The sequence below is a fragment of the Erpetoichthys calabaricus genome, chromosome 2 (genome assembly GCF_900747795.2).
Source record: "Erpetoichthys calabaricus chromosome 2, fErpCal1.3, whole genome shotgun sequence".
Classification (NCBI taxonomy): domain Eukaryota; kingdom Metazoa; phylum Chordata; class Cladistia; order Polypteriformes; family Polypteridae; genus Erpetoichthys; species Erpetoichthys calabaricus.
Genome location: NC_041395.2, coordinates 283,250,386 through 283,277,526, shown reverse-complemented (window position 1 = coordinate 283,277,526; position 27,141 = coordinate 283,250,386). Strand labels below are relative to the sequence as shown.

At 39.1% G+C, this 27,141-nt stretch overlaps 1 protein-coding gene across 2 annotated transcripts in view; it reads right to left on the bottom strand.

Moving 5' to 3' along the window:
* The window catches only part of zfyve27 (zinc finger, FYVE domain containing 27), a 126,049-nt gene that overhangs the window by 24,544 nt on the left and 74,364 nt on the right, over positions 1-27,141 (bottom strand). For both annotated transcript variants that reach the window (XM_028795653.2, XM_028795654.2), the window contains one exon: positions 7,243-7,387. In XM_028795653.2, the coding sequence (XP_028651486.1) occupies positions 7,243-7,387 (145 nt within the window). The remainder of the gene's footprint in view (positions 1-7,242; positions 7,388-27,141) is intronic.

Below are 27,141 nucleotides of genomic sequence, written 5' to 3'. Positions count from 1 at the left end.
CCCAATTATGCTTGCATTGTTCTGTTATTTTTTTTTTTTTATTCCCTCCAAATTTTTTATACAACTGGCACTTCAGATTAAATAGATTCCATGTTTCCATCTATCATTACATTGGAGGAGCCATCGACTTTTCCAGTAGCACCATGGGAAAGACAAGAACCTGGATATGTGAGGTAGCAGCATTAGCCACTGTGCTACTCATAAACATTCAGATATGTACAAATATTCATAAACATATTCAAATTACAAGAAACTGAACACAGATAAAACTAAAATCCCTCAACAATATTTAAATTGTTAAGAAGGCTCTATTGCACCTTCATGTTTTGAGAAGAATAGAAAATTGCATCTTCATATTTCTCCTCCTATCCACACTAATTTAATCTAAATTCTACACATTTCCAGTGGATGGCATACTGACTACAATACCTGCGTCACAGTTCGGTATGACAACCGCACCATGGCAGATCATAATGCTCTAGAACAAATTTTTAAAAGAGTGCAGGTCATCACTGGAGCCATGACTCCATTCATACAATATATTTATAACAAGACATACCTGAAGAAGGCCTGTTCAATAGTGAGAGACCCCACATAACACAATGGCATACTGTGTCATCACTGATAACCAGCCAGTGATATTGTTGCATTCAGTCCGATACCTCCAGATGTGCAAAGAGTTTTTACCTAGAGATCCATTAAATGACTCTGACCAAAACCTGTGACCAAGACACCATTAAGCACCAACACTATCAATCAGTTTGCACTAGTAATTAATTTTTTTACTGTCTTATTATTACTTGATCTTTCTGATACATGCTGTGTGTTTATATCTGATCTATCTGATAGTGTCTGTTCAGTGCACTTCTATTGCTTTAGTAATGGAGGTCAACCTGCCTACTTAAAATACAGTTTGATGGAGATGGATCCACGTTGTAGCATTAATGTGAAATAGACACAAATACACAAAAGAAGATCAAGAAAAAGTAATAGATTATTTTGAATGTCTAAAGGTATAAAAAGCTCTTTAGTCAAGAACCAATAAAGCACCTAGCTGTGGATAATAAAAACTGATCAGAAGGTTGGAATGTAGGGTGACTGTCTGGTGTGTTGCATACATTTTACAAATCAGTCTTAATGACTTTATTACCTTGGTGTTAAAAGGAGGCAGTAACTCTATTTATCTAAGAAGATATTGTACTAATATGGGTTGCTGTATAATGTGTAAACCTCTTTAAATAACAAAACTCATTAGAATGGAATATTTTGTAACTTATCTACACTTTGGTGCCTTTACTTAAAGAAAGCCAAGTGCTAATAACTCACTTATTGCCTTAAAACTCTTCTTTGTGTGTACACTAGTGTTCACAATAGGGAGGTTTCTTATTTTTCCTATAGATAACCTATCATTCTAGCAATATCCAACGGTTATTTCTGAGTTTTCTTGAAGTAACACTTTATGACATAGGCAACTGCAGAGCATACTACTCAAATATGAATTACTTTTTAAAGGGACACCGAATGATTGATCATGAGAACGTAATGGCCATGTGGAAAAATAATTAAAGCAAAGCCACTGTGCGGAACTTATTAAAAACGCAATTTTGATTAAACTATGATTTCATGCAAACTTCTTTTATGGGAGAAATCCACTGAATGTTGGAAACTGTTGCTTTTTTTTTTTTTAAATAAACTGCCAGTTAGAGTAGATCCCTAAAGTAGTTCACTGCCAAATGCTCTGCAATAACTCTTGCTTAGTATTTCCCAAACTCTGCCCTGAAGTACCACTATGCCTTCTGGTTTTCATTTCCAAATATTTTTTAATCAGTGGCCAAATCCTGCCTGTAGCTTGACTTCCACTTTAATTGTACATGTTGTTATTTTGCTGTTTTTACATTAAATGTGCCAATGGAGAAATTCCCAAACTAAGTTTCATTTACTTTTCCATAGAATACAGCAAAGCTTTTTGCGTTTTATTCATAGGAATGGAATAATTTTCCTAAACTTATTTGTTAAGTTTTTAATCCTTTATGTCTTTCATACCATCTGTTATTAAAGTTGCCTCTTGACAATAAACATACAGATGTAACTAGAAGCATTGAAACAGCTCCACTTTATGACGCATTGTTATTTTTACTGATGCCTATTATCTCTTAATTTTTATTTTTAAAGGAAAATATTTTAAAGCTGTTCCATGAACATGTTTGAGAAAAAAAACTGCCATAGCATAAATACTCACTTTAATCCATTAATTTATCTATTACTGAATCTGCTTAATCCATCTCAGAGTCATGGTGGAAATAGCTTGTCCTACTATCATCATATGTAAGGCAAGAACCAACCCTACATGGAAAGCCAGTTCACTGCTGGGCACACACTTGCAAAGTAACACCGAGGCCAAATTAAAGATGCCAATTAATCTAACAAGCATGTCTTTGAGATGTTTGAGGAAACCAAAACAAACAAAGAAACCCCATGTTGATATGAATAAGAATGTCTAAACTACCCACTGGGACCAGGCTGGGATTAAATTCTGGAGCTTTAAAGCAGCAACACTAACCACTACAGCATTGTACCACCTGCTTCTTTTGTATTCCTTTCATTAATTTTCTTCAAATTATAAGAATTATTAGTTTTTGTTAAGAGATATTTCCCTTAATACATTAATTGAGGTATCAGTGTTATATTTATTCAGATAACAGTCTAGTACAACTATTACTCTGCAGAACTTGCAACAATCTATGATGGTCCTTTCCATTAAGATCTATTTAAAAAGAAGCAGGAAGAAAAAGGAGGGTTTTGTTTTTGGGTGGCATCCTGCACTGAAAATACACTTCATTTTTTCTCTTTCCTGAAGACAGATTCCAATCACTTACACTGATGTGAAAATACAATAACAGTAAAGTACATGATCATGCAGTATTTCCATGCATAAGCACGCACAATAGTCAATATAGCAATGGCACTGTTATGCCTGAGCAGCCATATAGAGTTATTTTTCTTGATAACAATCAAGCTTGCACATCAAGTGTCCATTACTTGCCACAGTCGTAGTCATTAAAAAGTCTTCAGTTTAGCTCATTCTTCCAATGAATTGCAGAATGGATTCAGAAAGTATTCAGACTTTCTGAGCACTTTATTGTGTTGTAGATGTACTTTTAAATGGATAAATTTAACCATTTCTACTGATTACTCTATACTCATAATGGCAATATGACACACAGAATGATAAAATTAAAAAATGTTTTCAGAAAGGTGTTCAAACATATTAAAAAGCAAAACTGACATTTCTCATTCATGTACAGTAACTAGAAGTCTGTTTTCCAGCAATTATAGTTTTGAGTATTCTTGGGCAAGTCTCTATAAACATTGCACACCTGGATTTGGGTTGTTCATCCCATTCTGCTTGGCAAACCCTCTTAAACTCTGTTAGATTGAATAGGAAGTGTGCGTAAACTCTCCAAAGACAGTCAGACATTTGTCCTAAAGCTACTCCAGTATTGTCTTCTTCTTGTCTACTTTTTGTCACTGTTGTGCTGCAAGAATGGTCGATTGTCACCCCATCTGAGGTTGTGTGCATTCTAGACCAGGTTTTCAGTAAGCACCTCTGTGTACTCGGATGCATTTATCCTTCCTTCAGTTCTGAGCAGTTCCTCTGTCACTGCTGCCAAGAAGCACCCCACAGCATGATGCTGCCACAATCATGCTTCACCATGGGAATGGTAACAGGCAGGTGATGAACAGTACCAGTTCTTCACCAAACATAGTACTTGCAGTTAGTGAAATTGCAAAGAAAGCCAAAGAGTTAGTTAGTGCAGTTTTCCTACACCATCAAAGGTACTTGGAAAGTGGAGAAAACTTTGACAGGAAAAGGTCTGGCAAACCCAAGACACAACAAAATTAAAAAACAAGTTTCTGTGAGTCAACAGCTTGTGTGATAGAATGCCTTTATTATTTTTGGTTTATTGTATTTCACCAACTACTTTATAACTTTTAAAGCAAACAGTTTAATTCAAATGATGTGGGACTATGTGAAGGAAAAAGTGTTATCAAGTGAAACCACCCAGTGACTGGGCCACCAGATGGCATCAACAAAATCCTAATCCTCTCTGATTGACTCTTTGACAAGCTGTTTTAGTTTCTTATCTCAGTAGTACTGCAGTGTTAATCTTCTGGCTTCTTGTGTGAATAAGACACTGATACCAGAAAGCATGGAGTTATTGGCTCACCCTTCTGTAAATGAGAAGTTAATCATTCTTTGGGAAAATGCTTCCTAACAAACATAGTAAACAAGACATAAAGAAAAGCAGAAAGGAATGTGTATATTCTTGATAGTCACCAGACCAGAAGACCTTTGCTTCTCAAAGCTGCTGATTGTGGGCAGCTAGGGAATGTGCAACACAAGGTTAGGATACTCCACTTGACCTAATGTTGCCACATGTAATTAATCCCATTCCAAATGCCTTAGCCTCTTGGTGCACAAGTCTGTTATAGCTGACCTTCTTAAAACAATACAAAAGACTGAGTGTAGGAGAGACAGGAATGTCTCCTGAAACTGAGCAATGTAAAATGTCTACATGCATCTGCTACCGATTATTAAGTTTTGATACCTGCAAGCAAAACAAGAATGCAAGAAAATAAAACTATACTCTGCAATATTTATGACTGACAACAGGTTACAGTATAACAATAATAATAATAATTATTTGCATTTATATAGCGCTTTTCTCACTACTACTAAACTATATCAGTAAAAGTAGGTGACCTTCAAACACAGCATATTGGTGCTGCTTAAAACTCAGAAACATTTGTAACATCGGATCTCCTTGGGAATCAAAGCTTTAAAGCACCCGTTTCGGTCATCACATATTCAACTTTGTGGTTGTCCCGTCTGAGACTTTTATATATCTTTGGGCTCCTTGAGGCTTCAAATACAAGTTAATAAAACACCACTTATCCACTGATTTCAAAAACTGCATTCCATTGTTCTTTTGGGGGCAGTACTCAGCGGTCTGCTTCTTTCTAAATTATGCCAAAAATCTGTGTGTATGGCACAACTTATCTTATGCTTTCTACACTATGTTACTAAAATTGGGACTTTTTTTGCATAATCCATATTTAAAACAATACTGATCAGAAAAGAAGATAAATGAGAAGATGACCCCTGGCTAAGTAATAAAGAACAACCCCAAAAAAAGTCCATCTTGCAGTAATTTCTCTACATTAAATTATTTTCTTTTACAGTTTGTTTTAATGAATCAGCATCCTTGGATGCTTTTTAAAAGCCATCAGTCCTGTCCTACTATCATACAACAATATACTGAAGTCTAAGAAATTAATGTAAAAAAGCAAAAACTATGAGACATACTGCCCCACACGTAGCTGTGTTGGATAGTGTAGCTTCAGATTATAATCTGTAAATGAGCATGGGGGAATTTCTGAAATACTAGAGCCTTCTTTAGATTTTATGATCCATTTTATTGCACCCAAGAATATATATATATATATATATATATATATATATATATATATATATATATATATAAAATCCACTTGCATGCAGAACAGCAAAAGCATGCATAGAACAAAATAAAGCCTCAAGGGGAGTCAAAAACATGAAAAATGTAACACTGCATTATATCATCAGAGCAACTCTTTTTATAAACTTAATGTCTGTGTTACTTGAAACTTAGCTGTTCATTTTTATAACTGATAACTCATGAAAGGACTGAATGTTAGACTTTTTAACAGAAATTTGCATGCTTAGGTTTCACAAATGCCATAAATGCATTAAAATAACTAGGATGAATGAACTTTTCAGGCTTTACTGACAATAAGGTTTACATAATTCTGTGTTGGAATATTGAAATGTATAGAAATGCGCAATAATGCCACATAATTGATTGTATTTTGGACTTGAGAAGAAAAGCACATTATTTAGGAGCACATTGGATAAAAGGTAAACATGAATGTAAAGCAATAGGGCCCCCTGTCTGCCACAGGCTGTAAATGTGAAGCTGTAAAATCTCCTATTTAAAAAACAAAATGTACAAAATCTCCAAGGCTTCATTTAAACTGTCATTCACAATGAACTATTGCAAAGGTGTGCATGTGTTACTGGGAATTATTTTAAAAGATCATAAAACAATTTTAAGATTTAATATCTGGGTAGTAGGTAATTTCAGGCACCTTAACTCGGTAATATGAGCTTATCTTTGGCAACATGGGACTGCGTTCCTGAAAGTAAGATTCATATGTGCACATAATCTGCAATGTTTTATTGTTATAAAAGTGTGGAGTATCATCTGATTCATAAGTCACTTTTTCCTAAGACGCCCTAAACTTTACTTTTTAATACACTAAATTATAAAACCACCACACTGTAGATTTATCAGCTAATCTTGAATTTTTTTCCCCTCACTTACAGTGCCCATCACTGGCCGGACAGCTTGCAACCTTCACTACCCTAAATTAGATTAAGCAGTTCTGAGAATGAAGTGTTCCAACAGGTTAGGTTACTAATTAGAAGATCTGTTCATGAAAATACATTTTTTGAAGATGCCATGAATTTATAGTCACTATGCTGATACGATGGGTTGCAGTCATATAGACGCTGGATCAGATTGGAGTATTCCTATTATATACAATAAAAAAATATAATTTAAATTGTAAAGATGAAGTACATTTTGTATTTATGCTTCTGCAGAATTCATTCAACTTTTACTCCCAAAGAGGTACTGCATCAATGGTAGCAAGGACTTAATTACAGACAAAATATATAAAATAAAGATTTCCAGGGAAAGACGTCATTGAAAAATATCCTTTTTTGACATTCATTGATAATCAATTTTTAATACTAACCTATAATAACAATTAATGTGCAATAAAACTTATGAGGCTAACACTCTTGTACCGTGACTTAAAATGTACAAACATATATTCCAACTGATGTGTTTTTCCTTCTTCCAAAGCCTTGACACCTTTCATATGTACAGTAAACTATGAAGGGAACAAAAAAAACGCATTTATGAACAGGGTCACAGCCCCTCAAGTAACACAGCATTCACACAACATCTCTCAAAGGAACAGAACTAGTCTGAAATACTAGACAGAAACCTTATTTAATCTGGACTGAAAGCAAAGTGTTTGGAAATACATATGCATTAATGGAAAAAAGTTAAAAAAAAAAAAAAACTGAATAAAACAATAAGGCAAAGCATTAGTACAAAGCAAATCAAGTACCGTAGTTGTTTGCAGGATACCGCTTGCGAAGCTTCTCTGTTAGTTTAGACACTTTACTCCGGATTGGTTCATTCCTACTCAAAAGGCCATTATCAGCCATGCCAAGATCAAGGTCACCAACTCCAGGAGGAACATCATCATCTTCCTGTTAAAACATGGGAAATTAACATGAAGAAAAGTAAAAACAGACAATATCATTTATTTTCCCCTTGTGAATTGTCAAAATAATGTAAGACAAGTAAACACAAATCTGACTGAAATCTTAAGTAGAAATGCTGAACAATTCTGGCACTGTTAATTGTTATTAATATGTTAATATGTAGATTATCTGTAAGTGATCTGCTTTCACTTCTTAGGGGCATAGTGACAGCATATTTTCTTTCCTACCAAACTTTTAATAAGTTACTTAATCATTCATTCCATTATGTGTGTGTCTCATTAACTATAAATATTTAATATCTTTATTAATTATACAAAATTAAACTGCAACATAACTGAACTCCTGCAAATTGGCACTAAAGCAGTACTTAAGAAAATTAGCTCCTTTTCAGTCACTCTTGACGGTGATCTCATCAGACCTTCTTCTGATGCAAGGAATCTTGGAGTCATTTTTGATTCCTCCCTTTCTTATTCTGCCCACATAAACAACATTAAGAAACTTTCTTACTTTCACCTCCGTAACATATCACGTGTTCGCTCATTCCTCTCCTTTTCTAATGCTGCGAAACTTGTCCATGCTTTTATCACATCATGCATTGATTATTGTAACTCGCTGCTGGCAGGTGCTCCTTCTAATCTTGTATCACAACTCCAGTTGATTCAAAACTCTGCTGCAAGAGTCCTTACACGAACCAGCAACAGTGAGCACATCACACCCATCCTGCTTCGCCTTCACGGGCTCCCTGTATCTTACAGGATTGAATATAAAATTCTGTTAATAACCTACAAAGCTTTAATGGCCTTGCACTGGACTACATCAGTGACCTTCTAAATCACTATGCTCCTGTTCGCCTACTAAGGTCCTCTGATTCTGGTAATCATGTTGTGCCTCACACTAACCTGCACTCTATGGGTGACAGGGCCTTCAGCTCCATAGCACCCAGACTTTGGAATGACATTCCAAAATTAATTAGATCAGCTGACTCCATTCATTCTTTTAAAAAACAACTTACAACTCATCTATTTAGGAAGGCTTTTAACTTAACATTCTGCCCTTTCTTTCAGTTTATCTCTCTGTCCAGGTGCTCAGGATAATTTGCTTGTCTGCTATATCATAAATTAGGTTATTTGTTAGGTTTTTCTTTTAGTATTGAATTTAGTATTTTACTCTGGTTTATTGTCCTTTATTCTATTTAATGCTTTGTTATATGTTTCATTGTTCTATTCAGGAAAACATTTGTATCCAATGTTACATATACCCTGCTGTTTTTTTTTCTAAGACTCTGTGAAGCGCCTTGAGAATGGGAAAGGCGCTATATAAAAAAAATGTATTATTATTATTATTATTAAAAGAATTTGATTATAAAAAATACATTACAATACAAAATGGATCCACTTAATTTTATCCACCCATTCATTATTAAAACAACTTAATCCAATTTAAATAGCCTATGCCAGCAGTATCAGAACCTGCTGAACCTAACCTAAGCAAGAACACAATCTGGGCGAGGCACCACTTACATTTAATTTATTTAAACTGTAGTTTATATTATAAGGTTAATGCTAATTTGTACTGAGTCACAAATGGACACAAATTAAACAGGGTAGGTGGATCTAAATTATACTGCATGTTTTAAGTTTTCTTTTTAGTCAACTGGCATAATCTATTAATGATTACTTCAGTGAAGTCGGGCACAAACCCGGCAGAAAAACTGCACTAAGCTAAAACTCATAATCTCTCTCTGTGTAGGCATAATAATAATAATAATAATAATAATCACATTTTATTTATATAGCACCTTTCCCATGCTCACTAAAAAAGAAAAAAATAAATCTAAAAAACATATACAAAATAAATATAATTCTAAACTAGAGAAAAGGATAGATGTGTATTTGTGATAAACAAGGAAAGAACAAGCCATTTGATCAAAAAAATGTAGTTTATCAGTAAAATGGGCAAGTAATTCCACTACAATGTTTTTATTAATTAGAAAAAATAGTTTTTACAATAGAAAGTGCTATGAGCAGAGTCACTTTGATGTTAAATTATGAATGTAGCTACTAAATGTTCACACAATGCAATAACAGTTTGCTAGTCTCTAAAATTTATGCTGTGCTTTAATTTTAAACGCACATTAACAATAACACTGCATTTTTTTCTAGAAGGCAAAAATGAACTTTCACAGAAAAGTTTACCCAGCTTAAATGATTAATAATACAGAAGAGCACTGCTCTGCTTATCTCTTCTAGACATTCGGAAGTTTTCTGTCCATTCTTTTTTGGCAAATACTGTTTTAGAGAGCTCAGGGGAGTTTCATTTTAAAGCATGAACATTTTTGTGAATAACAAAAATCCGGTACACTGTTTCCTGGTAAAGAAATAGGATATAGCAACAGTTATCAATATGCATACTGTATATCTGTACTCCAACTATTCATTTTCTTTTTAAGCAAATCAGACCAACACTCTTGCTAACTTCTCAGAAGATAGCCAGTAAAAAACAATGCTCCTCTCTAGAAAGCATTCTGGTTTTAATCTGAACAGCACATTGTTATTTAAATAGGCTAAATTACATGAAGACCCTGAAATATTTCATTCCACCCCAAATACATTACTTAATCAATTTTATTTCAGAAAAACAAGGTGACATGGTGCTGCTGCCGAATATAGCTTGAGAACACTGGGTCTGCAATGTTTCTTGGTTACGGTGTCTAGGAAGTTTGCATCTTCTCACTGAATGTTTTTTATTGCCCTAGTGCTCTAGTTTTCCTCACATATCTCTAAGACATGAGTTAGGTTCATTGATGACTAGCACAACATAATTACCACATTGGTAGGAATGACTGTGCCCTGCAATGGGCTAAGACCACATCCAAGGCTTATTACTGCTTAGCACCCAGTGATGTTGAGATCCTGAACTGAGTAAGTACAGTAGGTGTGGGTAATGAATGGGTGGAAGGAACAAATGAGCAAATAAGCAAACAAGAGGAAAGGCAAAAGTTCAGCTCTAAAATTGGGCATACGGATTAACAATAGTAACCATGAAAAAATAATCCCCAACACAAAATGAGTTGGTCTCTCATGAGTCAATAAACAATGAAATTTTTTTAAGAACAGGATTTGAAAAAAGAAAACAGGATTTTTTTTCTCCTTTTTGAAAGCAGTTTGAGAAGTACACTTAACTGCTGACAATCTGCAATAAGTGTATAGTGCGTAAAAGTGTTGTAAGTGTGTAAAGGTTTTGAGCAAGAATGAATTATAGAATTGCATTTACTGTATAAGGCATTTACAAAAATAACAACTATCTTACTGTTTTAAGTTTTGCAACTCTTTCACTAACAGCTTATCATATAATAAATGTCTGAAAGCTGGACTATGTTATCTGATCATAATGACAAATGAAAATAACTTTCATTTCCAAGAAATAAAGAAAATGTACTTTGTTTTGCAATCAAATACATTATTTGTGTAGTTGTTGTAATTGCTCAGCTATTAAACATTTTAAAAATTAGTTAAAAATTACGACCAAATGCAAAAGTCACAGCATAAACAGGATTAAAGACAACTGAAGTAAACATACACTTAGAGCCAAGTACATTAGTGTCCTTGTCCAGATGTTAGGATTAAATGAACACACAGGGCTTCCAATGTAATTGATTTTTGTGAAAGTAAGTGTTCAGTTGGGGACTTTGTGGGGTTTTGCTGAAGGAAGTGTTAATAAAATTCAGATTGATTTTTTGATGTAACTCCTCAAGATCACATTAGTATACTATAAGGAAATAATGTAATATTAGCTTCTAAAATGATTAGAGCTTATGCCTGGTTTTGCCCTCGCAATGACAGTGAGACATTTCACACTGACTTCAAGGAAATCTTCATCCAAACTGGAAGCACATCTGACAGGTCAATGGAAAAGAATAAATGGATGCTGAAAGCAGTGTTACAGCAGAATGTCAAAATCACTCTTCTTGGAATCAGTAGTTATGTCTAATACAGTAAACTCTTTGTGGAGACTTTATAATCCAGATTTTCTTCCATAATTAGACCCAGTTAAAATCTGGTGTTAATATACATAATCAGCCCTTGATTCTTTGTCATCATTCTGTTGTGTACTGAAATTTTTTGGAATAGTTTCTGAGTTCACAACAATATTTACAAATAGGATAAGCATCTAGGATTTTTCAGTTTTTAGCATTATTCTTTCATTGTGATCCCAGTGCTAATTGCTATTCACCTCAATTTTGCAAAATATCATTGAGGTTTGAAGGTTTCCATAGTACTGCTATGTTTTGCCCTTTGTTGGAAATTTATTCCAAGTGTTTTTGGTTTTCTGTGTTAAAGGGGAAAACTCTACAATATGTTAATGGCACTAACTTTTAGAAAGTTTTGATCTATGCCATCTTGACTTTTTAAATAACAGTTGGTATCAGGTCAGATCAGATTGGACAGCATGCATTAGTACAGCACGTTGCCACACCCACCACATGACGAAATAGCTCAAGATCCTGGTTGGCGACCCCCTCGGCAGACATTCCCAGTGAGTCCAGTCCCACCCTCAAGAAAGGTGTTACACGGGCATCCCCTTGGGCTGGTTCAGCCACACAGGTCCTCAACAGTGAGAATCCTGCAAGCTTAATACCCTCGGAGAATCACGCCACATGGCCGTAGTGCCATAACTGATGCCCCCTCACAATGCAGATAATGTGCATCATTCAGGACTCTATGAGCCAACGCTCATTCGACACAAAGTCAAACCAGCGGTACCTAAGGATTCTCCAAAGAGACACAGTACCGAAGGAGTCCAGTCTTCGTCTCAGGTCACTGGATGGTGTCCATTTCTCGCAAACATATAGGAAGCACCAGGACTCTAAAGAATTGGACCTTTGTTCTTTTGCATAGATATCAGGAGCACCACATACACCATTCCAGCAACCTCATGACCCCCCCCTATGCTCTCCCAATCCGTCTACTGACTTCATAGGAAGCGTCACCAGAAACATGAATGTCGCTGCCAAGGTAAGTACCGCATATACTCATGTATAAGTCGGGTCTTGAAACCCAAAAAATCGATCATAAAATCAGACCCCAACTTATACACCCGTTCAAAAATATCACCCGGGGATACTCAATGCTAGCATGCAGCTAGCAGGTCGCACTCTGCTCCGCTGCGACATGACAAAGGAATCCAGTAAGAGCAGAGGAGGGGGGCTCTGTATTTACGTGCATGAGAATTGGTGCAACAACGGGACAATTATAGACAAACACTGTTCCCCTGACCTCGAGTACATGTCTGTAAGATGCCGGCCTTTTTTTCTATCGTGAGAGCTAACAGTAGTGATTGTCATGGCTGTGTACATTCCACCTGACGCCAATGTAAACACGGCGCTCTCTCTCCTGCTGAACACCATTAACGAACAGCAGCGAGCCCACCCTGATGGTGCGCACATAATTGCAGGAGACTTTAACAAGGCCAACTTGAAGACTCTACTCTCGAAATTTTATCAACATGTTAAGTGTTCTACTAGAGGAGAGAACACTCTGGACCATGTTTACTCCAACATCAAACACGCGTACAGAGTCATACCCCTCCCCAAACTCGGCCAGTCCGACCATCTTTCTCTCCTGCTCTCCCCAGCCTACACCCCCTTAGACGCAGTGCCAGGCCCACCATTAAGACTGTTACAACCTCGCCTGAAAATGCACTCTCCAAACTACAGGACTGCTTCGAACAGACAGACTGGGACATATTTGAACACCAAGAGCTGGAAACATTCATAGGAATGGTACTGGACTATATCAGGTTCTGCATCGGAAATGTGACTGTGGACAAAAACATTCAGGTTTTCCCAAACTAGAAACCCTGGATGACCAGCCAGGTCCGTACACTCCTCAGAGCCCGCGACGCTGCCTTCAGGTCAGGTGACAGAGCCCTGTACGGGGCTGCCCGAGCCGCTCTGAAAAGTGGAATTAAAAATGCCAAGACAGACCATAAGAGGAGCATACAGTCCCACCTGTCCAGCCACAATACACGGGAGGTGTGACAGGGAATACAAAACATCACAAACTACAGAGGCTGTGATGCAACAACAGGAGATCTGAGTGCGCCGCTAGCAGAGGAGCTAAACTGCTTCTTTGCTCACTTTGAATCATCACAACAGCAGCACTCACCTGCTCCAGCCCTGCTCCCACCCTCACTGGGTTCCTGCACCACTCCACTCACTGTAAAGGGGCATGATGTCAGACAGGTGCTCCTGGCAGTGAATCCCAAGAAGGCTGCTGGCCCAGATGGAGTGCCTGGTAGGGTGCTCAGAGCGTGTGCCCACCAGCTCACCCTTATCTTCACCAAAATCTTCAACCTCTCCCTAGCCCAGGCAGTCATTCCGTCCTGCCTAAAATCAGCCACAATCATATCAGTGCCGAAGAAGTCTCCCATCACCAGCCCTGTGGCCCTCACTCTGGTAATCATGAAGTGCTTCAAGAGACTGGTTCTCCAGCACATCAAGGACTATCTCCCCCAAGACTTCAATCCCTACCAATTCGCATATCGCGCGAACAGATCCACAGCTCTCCACTCTTTGCTGAGCCATGTGGAGCAGCATCAGAGCTACGTCTGGATGCTCTTTGTGGATTACAGCTCAGCTTTCAATACAATCATTCCTGACATTCTCATCACCAAACTGGTCACTCTTGGCCTCCCCCCTCTCACATGTGTCTGGATAAAAGACTTTCTTACCAACCGGCTCCAGATTGTGAGACTCGGCCCCCACCTCTCCTCCATTCACACACTGAACACCGGTACCCCACCAGGCTGTGTGCTGAGCCCCCTCCTGTACTGTCTCTACACATACGACTGCAGTCCGGCCCACAACAACAACCTCATCGTCAAGTTTGCTGATGACACCACAGTGGTCGGATTCATCTCAAAGGGAGACGAAGCAGCTTACAGAGAGGAGGTCCTGAAGTTGGCAGCCTGGTGTTCAGAGAACAATTTGGCTCTGAACACCAGGAAAACCAAGGAGATCATTGTCGAGTTCAGGAGGCACAGCACCGACTTAGCCCCCCTTTACATCAATGGCGAGTGTGTGGAGAGGGTCCATACCTTCCAGTTTCTTGGCGTCCTTATCTCTGCTGACATCTCCTGGACAGACAACATCACAGCAGTCATCATGAAGGCTCAGCAGTGGTTACAGTTCTTGAGGGTCCTCAGAAAGCACAACCTACTACTGACCTTCTACTGCTCATCCATCGAGAGCCTGCTGATGTACTGTATCACAGTATGGTATGGCAGCTGCACTATGGCAGACAGGGAGTGGCTTCAGAAAGTAGTAAAGGCAGCACAGAAGATCATCAGCTGCCCTCTCCCCTCCCTGATGGACATTTACACCTCCTGCTGCCTCAGCAGAGCAAAAAACATCATCAAGGACAGCTCCCACCCTGGCTCTGATCTGTTTGATCTGTTGCCCTCAGGGAGGCGCTACAGGTGCATCACAACAAGGACAAACAGACTCAAGAACAGTTTTTTCCCAAAAGCCATAACCATTCTAAACTCACACATGCACTGACTACACAGTCTAACCCCCCAACCCCTGGACTTCCTTCTATCCATCAACTGTGCAATATCCAATATCTAAATGGTATTGATAATAACTGTGCAATATCTGTATACTGTACAATATCATTACTCTCAGGGTCCAATATCCACTACTCACTGCACATGATCATCATTATTGTGCAATATTTTTTTATATTATTTAAATAATGTGCAATGACCCAATAGTGTAATAGTTATTTATTCTTTCCATATGTATATAGCGTCACAGAACTTTTTTTTGCAACTTTTTGCACCATTTGTTTGTTGTGTTCTACATATATGTCTGCACTGGAGGAGCTGCTTTTAATCTCATTGTACATGTGTATAGTGACAATAAAAGGCATTCTAATCTATTCTGCTTAAACTTTTTTTTTTTGTAATATGTTCTTGCCTCCTCCAATCTCGTATCAGTTTCTCAGACGCATCAAATTTTGTTGCAGCAGCGCGGTTACCAATTTCTTTCACTACTTCAACGACGTTTAATTTAAAACCAGCTTCATATTTTCTGCTGATCGAACGCTCCATCATAGATACTCAGACTCCTCGCTCAGTCTCTCCAGAGCCCCAATCACAGCTTCCATTGACTTCACAAACATCATAGCATTGTCAGCAAAGTCAGGGTCAGTGAATCTCTCTACACCAACAGATGCCCCAAAGTCACTGGACCCCATGACCCTGCCCAACACCGAGTCCATGAAAGCATTGAACAAAGTAGGAGCAAGAACACCTGACAAACCCCAGAATTGACTGGGAAAAATACAGAGGTTCTGTGCTCTCAATACCAGTATACAGGCCGACCATAATATCCAGCAACTTTGAGGGGATCCCACAAAGTCTTAGCATGTCTCACAGGGCAGCTAGATCAACGGAGTCAACCGCTTTACAAAAATATACAAAGGCTGCAAAGAAACTTGTGTTTGCGCTCCAAGAGAACCCTCAGTGCCAGGTCGTGGTTGATGGTAGACGTCTCCGGCATAAAAAAGACTACTTTGGTTTTCTGGTAGGTGAACAAGTGATCACAGATCCTATTGAGGATGACCCTAGCAAGGACCATACCCCATACAGTGTTATCCCCCTGTAGCTACCGCAATGCAGGCAATCACCCTTCCCTATCCAGATAGGGACAAGTCTCATTTTCCAATCAGTTGGGATGATGCCTGTCTCCCAAATGGAAGCAAAACTTCCTTGTAATCCCAGGAGGACAGCCTTATCACCAGCCTGGAGAAGTTCAACAGTTGGTATCCATCCCATACAAATGCAAACACTTCTGTCAAGTTAGCTTGACTTGACTTCCTTTTGCATAGATTTTTGTATGCAGTATCTCATATCCTGCAGTAATTAAATACATCTAGTAGTTCTTCTCTGCACATTCTACAGTGCTGTGTTTTTGTATTGTTTTTTTTTGTAAACACTGTACACAACATTCCACATAAGGCTTCACTAGTGAATTTACATCTTAAGGTTAACCTACTTAGACATGCTGTGTAATCCACCATCCCTTTACACTTCCTCTAATGATTTTTGTACATTGTCTGGACGTTGACTAGTCCACTATGTTTTTCTAATTCTTTCTTAAAAGGTGCAATTATAATTAATATTTTACTTTGTATGTGTAAAACATTACCTTTACTTACAATAAACTTTAATTGCCATAATTCCAAATTCTACCTTTAATCCAGATCCAGCTTGTTAAGTTATTACCTGAATAATATATATTCAAACTTGTCAGCAGGGTGAGTCTCCTGCATGGGTCAATTCTAAGGCACATCATAGTAATGATCAGAAACTGACATGGTTTATTCACACATTCTTCACTTCCTTCCTTAGATACAGAGAGAAAAAGTCGCAGAATGAGGGCCTTGACATTACTTCCAAGCAAACCAAGATCTGCAACTTTCAGTCTCCCACACAAAAAAGGAAAGAAAATTCAGACCTCAGCACTCATTGATGCATCACTGAAATGTATCACTGCTGCACTATTTTGCAGTTTACAATCATGGCAGTTAAATAAGTTTTCCAGGCTGAAACCCAGCTCTTTTTATGTCTTGTTCTGATTCATTTCACAATAAATAAATTAAAAACGCCGTTAGGACCCCACTTTTAACATCACCTTGTTTGAAAAGGTTCCTAACTCTACAACTTATTTTTTTCTGTGTTTAGAACAACTTTGCACAAATTTATACAATGTCTCCTAACTCCTACCTTTTTAGTTTACTCAATAACTTCTAAGGAATCCTATCGGTTGTTTGTGAAAATCAAGATATTATCATATACTGCACTAAAGTTGAATGCTTTTGTGACTTCCCTACAAAACTGTAGTATGATACTGAGGTACAATCTCCCACAACTAATCTCCTGTTCACTGCTCATTATAAGAGCTGATTCTGTTTTATTAATAGGAATTGTGATGATGTTATCACTGAACATTACAATTTACAATAAAGACTGATTAAATTATTAACGATAGTCTCAAGTGGCTACTATTGTATGAACTGATTAGTCAATTTTTTATTACTGAATTTTAAAACACGGTGAAAACAGAGATACAGAGTTCATATGCTGCTATCTCATAGTTCTAGGTATGTCAGTTTCACACTTGGTCATAGTCTTCATGAAGTTTGTACATTCCACTCATGTCTGTGTGGGTTTTCTCTGTGTACTCAGATTGTATCCCACAAGACAGACATATTCAGCTATTTGGCAAATCTATTCTAACTTGTTATTAGTGAGCATTCGTTACAGACCCGAGAGTATTGTAGGATACACTGTACAGGAATCCAGTGCTGATCCCCATTATTGATGGAATACACTTCAAATAATGGCTATAGCCAATTCAGAATAAGTAAAGATAAACAAATTAGTTTTTTTAAAGGAAATTATTTCTTCTTTGATAACACACTTTCTTACAAAGCAACTGTGTGTTTCCTCTTGTTTCTTTTTAAAAAACAGACATAATTAACATTTTTCTGCTTAAGTGCAATACTGGCAAGACTGAGGCTTTGTTTTACTGTCTAATATCACTGGGTTGGAAAAGAAAATAAATAAGTCAGCTCTTACATTGTTGCAGGAAGAAACAGTAAACAATTAATTTACACATACATTACATTAAATCAACATTTTTATTTTAAAGACAAAAAATCAAATGTAATGGTGGACATATTACAGCAATTTTATTCAAAAATGGTCCTCCAAGGCAGTACATTTTATAATACTGGTAAATGGTTAGAATTTAAAGTTATATTTTCTATAGAAAGCATTAAGAACCCATCCATCCATCCAACGAACCTTCTTTTTAACCTGCTTATCCACGATAGGATTTCAGCGCAGTCAGAGCTTATCCCAGCAATCAGCAAACAGACAGAAACACCACCTGGACAGGGAACCAGTCCTCACACGGTGAAAACACACACAGACCAATTTAACAATGCCAATTCACCTAACCTGCATGCCTTTGGAACACAGGAGGAAAAGCATTAAGAATAAGAGAAATTAAAAATCGTGTTACAACAGTGAGAGAAGAGTGGATAACCTGCCTCCTATGTTAAATGGGATGACTTAAAAAAAAAAAAAAAAGAAAATACAGCGGTTACATAAATCTGGTGACAGAATATACAGTCTGTGCAGAAAAAGAAGTAGCTCATTAAATGTGTTTTACACAGCTCTGACCTAAAACGTATTAAATTACAGATTATAAAATTATGTTGACTATCTAAATCATTGTTGATGGCTTTAGGCTTGAAGCTTCTGCTTGGCACTATGATTTATCCACTCATTTCAATAATGTGAGGCTACTGGTGACTTTAAACAGTTTTGGTATCAGTCAGCATGTGAGAAAATGCCGTGCAATAGGAAAATGTACCATTCTACCTTTGACTGATGCTGCCAAAATAGGAAGGTTCCTTTAGCAGGAAACTCAGGTTAAGAAAATGGATGGGTAGATTGATAGGTGTACATCTAAACATTTATTTATCTATTAATATCCATAGCCGGGTCCTCCCTGCGTGGAGTTTGCATGTTCTCCCCGTGTCTGCGTGGGTTTCCTCCGGGCGCTCCGGTTTCTTCCCACAGTCCAAAGACATGCAGGTTAGGTGAATTGGTGATTCTAAATTGGCCCTAGTGTGTGCTTGGTGTGTGGGTGTGCGTGTATGTGTGTGTGTTCTGCGGTGGGTTGGCGCCCTACCCGGGATTGGTTCCTGCCTTGCGCCCTGTGTTGGCTGGGATTGGCTCCAGCAGACCCCTGTGACCCTGTACTTAGGATTCAGAGGGTTGGAAAATGGATGGATGGAATATCCATAGCTCAAGTACAAGCTCAAGCTCAAGCGCGTGCAGAAAGAACTCCGAGTCCAGCTAAGGGCGGCGAAGAAGCAGTACAGGAGAAAGCTGGAGCAGAAGTTGCAGAATAACAGCATGAAGTAAGTGTGGGATGGGATGAAGATCATCACCGGCTGCAGCTCGAAGTGGGGTGCCACCATCGAGAGAGACATGGAGAGAGCAAACCAGATGAACAACTTCTTTAACAGGTTTGACCACCCTAACCCACTCTCACCTCGGAGTACTGCGCCCTCCACCAATCCTTCTACTGATACCAGCATAGGAGAAAGTTTCCCTCCACCCACAATTACAGCAGCCCAGGTAAGCAGAGAGCTGAGACTTCGTGCCAGCAAAGCAGTGGGTCCAGATGGAGTATCGCCACGACTGCTGAAGGTCTGTGCATGGGAGCTGGGGGGTCCTCTACAGCGCATCTTCAACCTGAGCCTGGAACAGGGGAGAGTCCCGAGGCTTTGGAAAACATCTTGCATTACCCCAGGCCCAAAGGTATCACGTCCTAGTGAGCTGAATGACTTCCGGCCTGTCGCTCTGACGTCACATTTGATGAAGACCATGGAGCGGCTGCTGCTTTACCATCTGAGGCCACAGGTCCGCCACGCCCTCGACCATCTGCAGTTCGCATACCAGGAGAAGGTGGGAGCGGAGGATGCCATCATCTACATGCTACACTGATCCCTCTCCCACTTGGACAGAGGCAGTGGTGCTGTAAGAATTATATTTCTGGATTTCTCTAGTGCCTTCAACACCATCCAACCTCTGCTCTTTAGGGACAAGCTGACAGAAATGGGAGTAGATTCATACCAGGTGGCATGGATCGTGGACTATCTTAAAGACAGACCTCAGTATGTGAATCTTGGTTAACTGCAGGTCTGACATTGTGGTCAGCAACACAGGAGCGCCGCAGGGGACTGTGCTTTCTCCAGTCCTGTTCAGCCTATATACATCGGACTTCCAATACAACTTGGAGTCCTGCCACGTGCAAAAGTTCGCTGATGACACTACTATCGTGGGCTGCATCAGGAGTGGGCAGGAGGAGGAGTATAGGAACCTAATCAAGGACTTTGTTAAATGGTGCGACTCAAACCACCTACACCTGAACACCAGCAAAACCAAGGAGTTGGTGGTGGATTTTAGGAGACCCAGGCCCCTCCTGGACCCCGTGATCATCAGAGGTGACTGTGTGCAGAGGGTGCAGACCTAAAAATACCTGGGAGTGCAGCTGGATGATAAATTGGACTGGACTGCCAATACTGATGCTCTGTGCAATAGAGGACAGAGCCGACTATACTTCCTTAGAAGGCTGGCGCCCTTCAACATCTGCAATAAGATGCTGCAGATGTTCTATCAGACGGTTGTGGTGAGTGCCCTCTTCTACGCGGTGGTGTGCTGGGGGGGGCAGCATAAAGAAGAAGGACGCCTCACGCCTGGACAAACTGGTGAGGAAGGCAGGCTCTATTGTAGGCATGGAGCTGGACAGTTTGACATCTGTGGCAGAGTGACGGGCACTGAGCAGGCTCTTGTCAATCATGGAGAATCCACTGCATCCACTAAACAGTGTCATCTCCAGACAGAGGAGCAGCTTCAGCAACAGACTGCTGTCAATGTCCTGCTCCACTGACAGACTGAGGAGATCGTTCCTTCCCCACACTATGCGACTCTTCAGTTCCACCCGGGGGGGGTAAACGTTAACATTATACAAAGTTATTGTCTGTTTTTATATATTTTTTTATGACTCTTTAATTTAATATTGTTTTGTATCACTATGCTGCTGCTGGAGTATGTGAATTTCCCCTTGGGATTAATAAAGTATCTTAATAAAGTATGTATGTATGTATGTATGTATGTATGTATGTATGTATGTATGTATCTATCTAATGAATTTGCTGTGTCTACACTCAGAACTCGCTCATATATATATTTAATTTTAATCTGAGGTCTCCCAGTCATCCATTAAAGGTAACCTATCAATCCACCCATCCATTTTCTTAACCTGAGCTTCCTGCTAAATGAACAAATGCCTATTTAGCAGCATCAGTCAAAAGTAGAATGCTACATTTTCCTGTCAAGCAGAAGTTTGAAGCCTAAAGCCATCAACAATGATTTAGATAGTCAACATAATTTTATAATCTGTAATTTAATACGTTTTAGGTCAGAGCTGTGTAAAAGACATTTACTGAGATACTTCTTTTACTGCACAGACTGTATATTCTGTCACCAGATTTATGTAACTGCTGAATTTTCTTATTTATTTTTAAGTCATCCCATTTAACACAGGAGACAGGTTATCCACTCTTGTCTCACTGTTGTAACACAATTTTTTCAATATAGTCAATTAATATAACCCAGCCACAGGGGATGAACAAACCAGTGTGTTTCTTCGTGCCGGTCCCAAGCCTGGATAAATGGGGAGGGTTACGTCAGGAGAGGCATCCGGTGTAAAATTTTGCCAAATCAATATACGGACAACAATACAAATTTCCATACCAGATCAGTCGAGCCCCGGGTTAACAACAACCGCCACCAGTACTGCTAGTCAACAGGGTGCTGGCGGAAATTGGGCTACTGTTGGCTGAAGAAGAAGAAGGAGAAGAGGAGGGAGACGTGTCCAAAGGCAGGAAGAGAGGGGGAAGGTAAAGAGAGTGGAACTGAGGGTAGGAACTCTGAATGTTGGAAGTATGAGTGGTAAGGGGAGAGACATAGCCAATATGATGGAGAGAAGGAAGGTCGATATATTGTGCGTGCAAGAGACTAAATGGAAGGGGAGTAAGGCCAGGTGGATCGGAGGTGGATTCAAATTGTTCTATCATGGTGTGGATAAGAGGAGAAATGAAGTAGGGGTTATTCTGAAGGTACAGTATGTCAAGAGTGTTCTGGAGGTGAAAAGAGTGGAAATTGGAGGTGTGATGATGAATGTTGTTAGTGCATATGCCCAGCAACTTGGGTGTGCAATGGATGAGAAAGAAGATTTTTGGAGTGAGTTGGATGAAGTGATGAACAGTGTACCCAAGACAGAAAGTGGTTATTGGAGCGAATTTCAATGGACATGTTGGTGAAGGGAACAGAGGAGATGAGGAGGTGATGGGTAGGTATGGTGTCAAGGAGAGGAATGAAGAAGGTCAGATGATAGTGGATTTTGCCAAAAGGATGGACATGGCTGTGGTGAATACGTATTTTAAGAAGATGGAGGAACATAGGGTGACGTACAAGAGTGGAGAAGATGCACACAGGTAGATTACATCCTATGCAGAAGAGTCAATCTGAAGGAGATTGAAGATTGCAAAGTAGTGGCAGAGGAAAGTGTAGTTAAGCAGCATAGGATGGTGGTCTGTAGGATGACGTTGGAGATCAAGAAGAGGAAGAGAGTGAGGGCAGAGCCAAGGATTAAATGGTGGAAGTTGAAAAAGGAAGACTGCAAGGTTGAGTTTAGGGAGAAGGTGAGACAGGCACTGGGTGGTAGTGAAGAATTACCAGACAGTTGGGAAACTACAGCAGATGTAGTAAGGGTGACAGAAAGAAGGGTGCTTGGTGTGACATCTGGCCAGAGGAAGGAGGAAAAGGAAACCTGGTGATGGAATGGGGAAGTACAGAAGAGTATACAGAGATAGTCAGAGAGATGCAGAAAGTAGACACGAGTACAAGGAGATAAGGCCCAAGGTGAAGATAGAGGTGGCGAAGGCTAAAGAAAAAGCGTATGATGAGTTGTATGAGAGGTTGGACACTAAAGAGAGAGAAAAGGACCTGTACTGATTGGCTAGACAGAGGGACCAAGCTGGGAAAGATGTGCAGCAGGTTAGGGTAATAAAGGATAAAGATGGAAACATACTCACAAGCAAGGAGAGTGTGTTGAGCAGATATAAAGAGTACTTTGAGAGGCTTATGAATGAAGAGAACGAGAGAGAGAAGAGGTTGGATGATGTGGAGATAGTGAATCAGGAAATGCAACGGATTAGCAAGGAGGAAATAAGGACAGCTATGAAGAGGATGAAAAATGGAAAGGCCGTTGGTCCAGATGACATACCTATGGAAGCATGGAGGTGTTTAGGAGAGATGGCAGTGGAGTTTTTAACCAGATTGTTTAATGGAATCTTGGAAAGTGAGAGGATGCCTGAGGAGTGGAGAAGTGTACTGGTGCTGATATTTAAGAATAATGAGGATGTGCAGGACTACAGTAACTACAGGGGAATAAAATTGATGAGCCACAGCATGAAGATATGGGAAAGAGTAGTGGAAGTTAGGTTAAGTAGTGAGGTGATGATTAGTGAGCAGCAGTATGGTTTCATGCCAAGAAAGAGCACCACAGATGCGATGTTTGCTCTGAGGGTGTTGATGGAGAAGTATAGAGAAGGCCACAAGGAGTTGCATTACGTCTTTGTGGACCTGGAGAAAGCATATGACAGGGTGCCTCTAGAGGAGTTGTGGTATTGTATGAGGAAGTCGGGAGTGGCAGAGAAGTATGTAAGAGTTGTACAGGATAAGTACGAGGGAAGTGTGACTGTGGTGAGGTCTGCGGTAGGAGTGATGGATGCATTCAAGGTGGAGGTGGGATTACATCGGGGATCGGCTCTGAGCCCTTTCTTATTTGCAATGGTGATGGACAGGTTGACAGACGAGACTAGACAGGAGTCCCCGTGGACTATGATGTTTGCTGATGACATTGTGATCTGTAGCGAGAGTAGGGAGCAGGTTGAGGAGACCCTGGAGAGGTGGAGATATGCCCTAGAGAGGAGAAGAATGAAGGTCAGTAGAAACAAGACAGAATACATGTGTGTAAATGAAAGGGAGGTCAGTGGAATGGTGTGGATGAAAGGAGTAGAGTTGGCGAAGGTGGGTGAGTTTAAATACTTGAGATCAACAGTACAGAGTAATGGGAATTGTGGAAGATAGGTGAAAAAGAGAGTGCAGGCAGGATGGAATGGGTGGAGAAGAGTGTCAGGAGTGATTTGTGACAGACGGATATCAGCAAGAGTAAAAGGTAAGGTCTACAGGACGGTAGTGAGACCAGCTATGTTATATGGGTTGGAGACGGTGGCACTGACCAGAAAGCAGGAGACAGAGCTGGAGGTGGCAGAGTTAAAGATGCTAAGATTTGCATTGGGTGTGACGAGGATGGACAGGATTAGAAATGAGTACATTAGACGGTTAGCTCAAGTTGGGCAGTTGGGAGAGAGAGGTGAGATTGGGTTGGTTTGGACATGTGCAGAGGAGAGATGCTGAGTAAATTGGGAGAAGGATGGTAAGGACAGAGCTGCCAGGCAAGAGAAAAAGAGGAAGGCCTAAGAGAAGGTTTATGGATGTGGTGAGAGAGAACACGCAGGTGATGGGTGTAACAGAACAAGATGCAGAGGACAGAAAGATATGGTAGAAGATGATCCACTATGGCAACCCTATACGGGAGCAGCCAAAAGAAGAAAAATATAGTCAATTAATATAGTATTTTGTGTTGTATCGGCAAAAGGAATAGCAGCTTCTCAAATTAAACTAGTTAACTTGTGAAAAAAATGTGAAAATTGTGAAAAACTTTGTGAAGAAATTATAAATCCTTAGTGCTCGAATGCACTCAGGAGCTTGTGTGTGACAGAGGTCTTTTTTAAGACAACCTGAGATGCTGATGCAGATATTATAAAACGTATTTCAGACAAGAATGTTCCCAAGTGTAGGTTTAGTCAGTGAAATGTGTAGAATTTATTTAGTAATCATACCCAGAATTTACTCCAAACCAAGTGAGTTAAGGGTACCCCTGCTAGTATCCTACATGTCAGTCTGTATAATTCAGAACTTTGGACCTAGAAATAATCTGGAACAGAAAGTCCATTAACAGCTCATAATCATCATTTTCACTCCAAAGGTCACAGAATTACCCAGGTCAGCTAAACTATATACCCTTCTGATATGTCCTAGGCCTATGTGAGTCTTACCAATGTCAATTGTGATTAAATCAAAGAATACCATTTATGGAACATGAAGACTTGGAAACAATCCTAGAGTCAGGCCTGGGAGTACTGTTCGTCAGCGAATTTCAGGTGGTCAAACAGCTCACATAGCCTGGTCATGCTCAGGCCAAAAAAGGCACATGGAGGTGCCATGTCGGCTCACCAACCACAATGTGAAGAATAAGGGTCGGGTGCATTGTCAGTCAAGAATAAGACAAGAATTACAATAATAACTGTCCTTTGAAAGTGTTTATCTGAATCAGTCTAAGGATACTGATTTATAATTGACAACTTTAATTGATCATATAATTAAATATGGCAGGTATTTTATCTGTATTCATTATGATTGCCTTTATTTTGTCTTCACTGATATAGTACTATTATGTTATTGTAATATATGATTTAGTACAATGTAGTAGTAATATCATGATGTAGCACTCATCTGTGAAGATGAAATACAGACAAAATAAAACCATTATGCCTGATAATAAATGTAATGTAATGTAAATGAAATGAAATATGTGCCAAATTTCCACAGAAAATAGGGAAAAGAAGACTAGAAATAATAACAGAATAGATGCCAAATAATTTCCTGGATGATTTTTGAACCAAAGAAATGCTACTGAATGGAACGAATACAGAGCAATCAGTGCAGTCTCACATGCCTTAGACGTATTGAGGCATGTGACAGAAAGCAGAAGACAGAAAGCAGAATTACACCTTTAATAAAAAAGAAATCTCACAGACAGCCAAGTGTGAATTCGAAATGGAAAAGGCACAAAATGGCAATTTTTCAGCTAACAATGATATATGGAACCTAAATGTGAGAAAAAAGATCTATGGTACCTTTGTTTTACCGCCTGTCTGATGGTTTTTGACAAAATAAAAACATGATAACTTGATGGAGATGATGATAAATACAGGAAAAAATAAACTGATAATTATAAAAACAATACTAACATGAGAAAGCATGCATTAGAACTAAACACAGAATATCCCTTTTCTTCTGAATCAGATAAGGAGTATGGTAAGGCTTCATACTATCAGCCACACTACAGCATTCAGTTTACACTGTGAATATTTGATAATTAAAGATGCAAAAAGACTAATACAATGTTTTTTTTCTTTTTTTAAACTTCAGCTATAGATTTTAAGCTATGGTGCAATAGACAAATGCTCAGGATCATAAGGTAGAACAATGTGACTAATGTGGAGGTGCTGATGAGTGCATGCACTAAAATGCATTACGGCAAGGATATAGCAAAAAGAAAAATGCCTTGTGCAGGACATGTCATATGCAGTTCAGTAAGAGATTTGATACTAAACTTACAGGAAGGAAACATTAATGAAAAAAGGAGAAGAGGAAGGCCAAAAAACAGCTGTAGTGATGACATTATAAAATAGTTTAATGTGGATCACTAGGGAGATATAAAGAAACTGGCAGATCACATAGAGAAGTGGAGAGGCACGATAGCCAGGACCCTACAAGAGGATGACTCCTAACGATGATGGTGATGATGACATCTATGTATAAATATAGAGTATATGTAATATATTCTTTCAACACATATATAAGCTACAATGAAAATTACTTCTTGCTGTACTCAGTGTGCTTTGACATTATATTGTTTTCAGTGGAAAGTTTCTCACACAATAGTGATATGGGCAAATTTCCACACCATCAACACAGAGTTTAAAACTTCTACAAACACATAGTATTATGTGAATTGGATGTACAATATAGAAGACAACTTCATGTTTTAATATTCATATAAACTAGTTAGCCTAATTTGCATGCTGTTTTGCAAACACATGGCCAAACCATTAATCGCTGCATAAAGAGATCTACAGTCTAATAAACAGGAACTTGTAACACTTTGCTTTGAAACT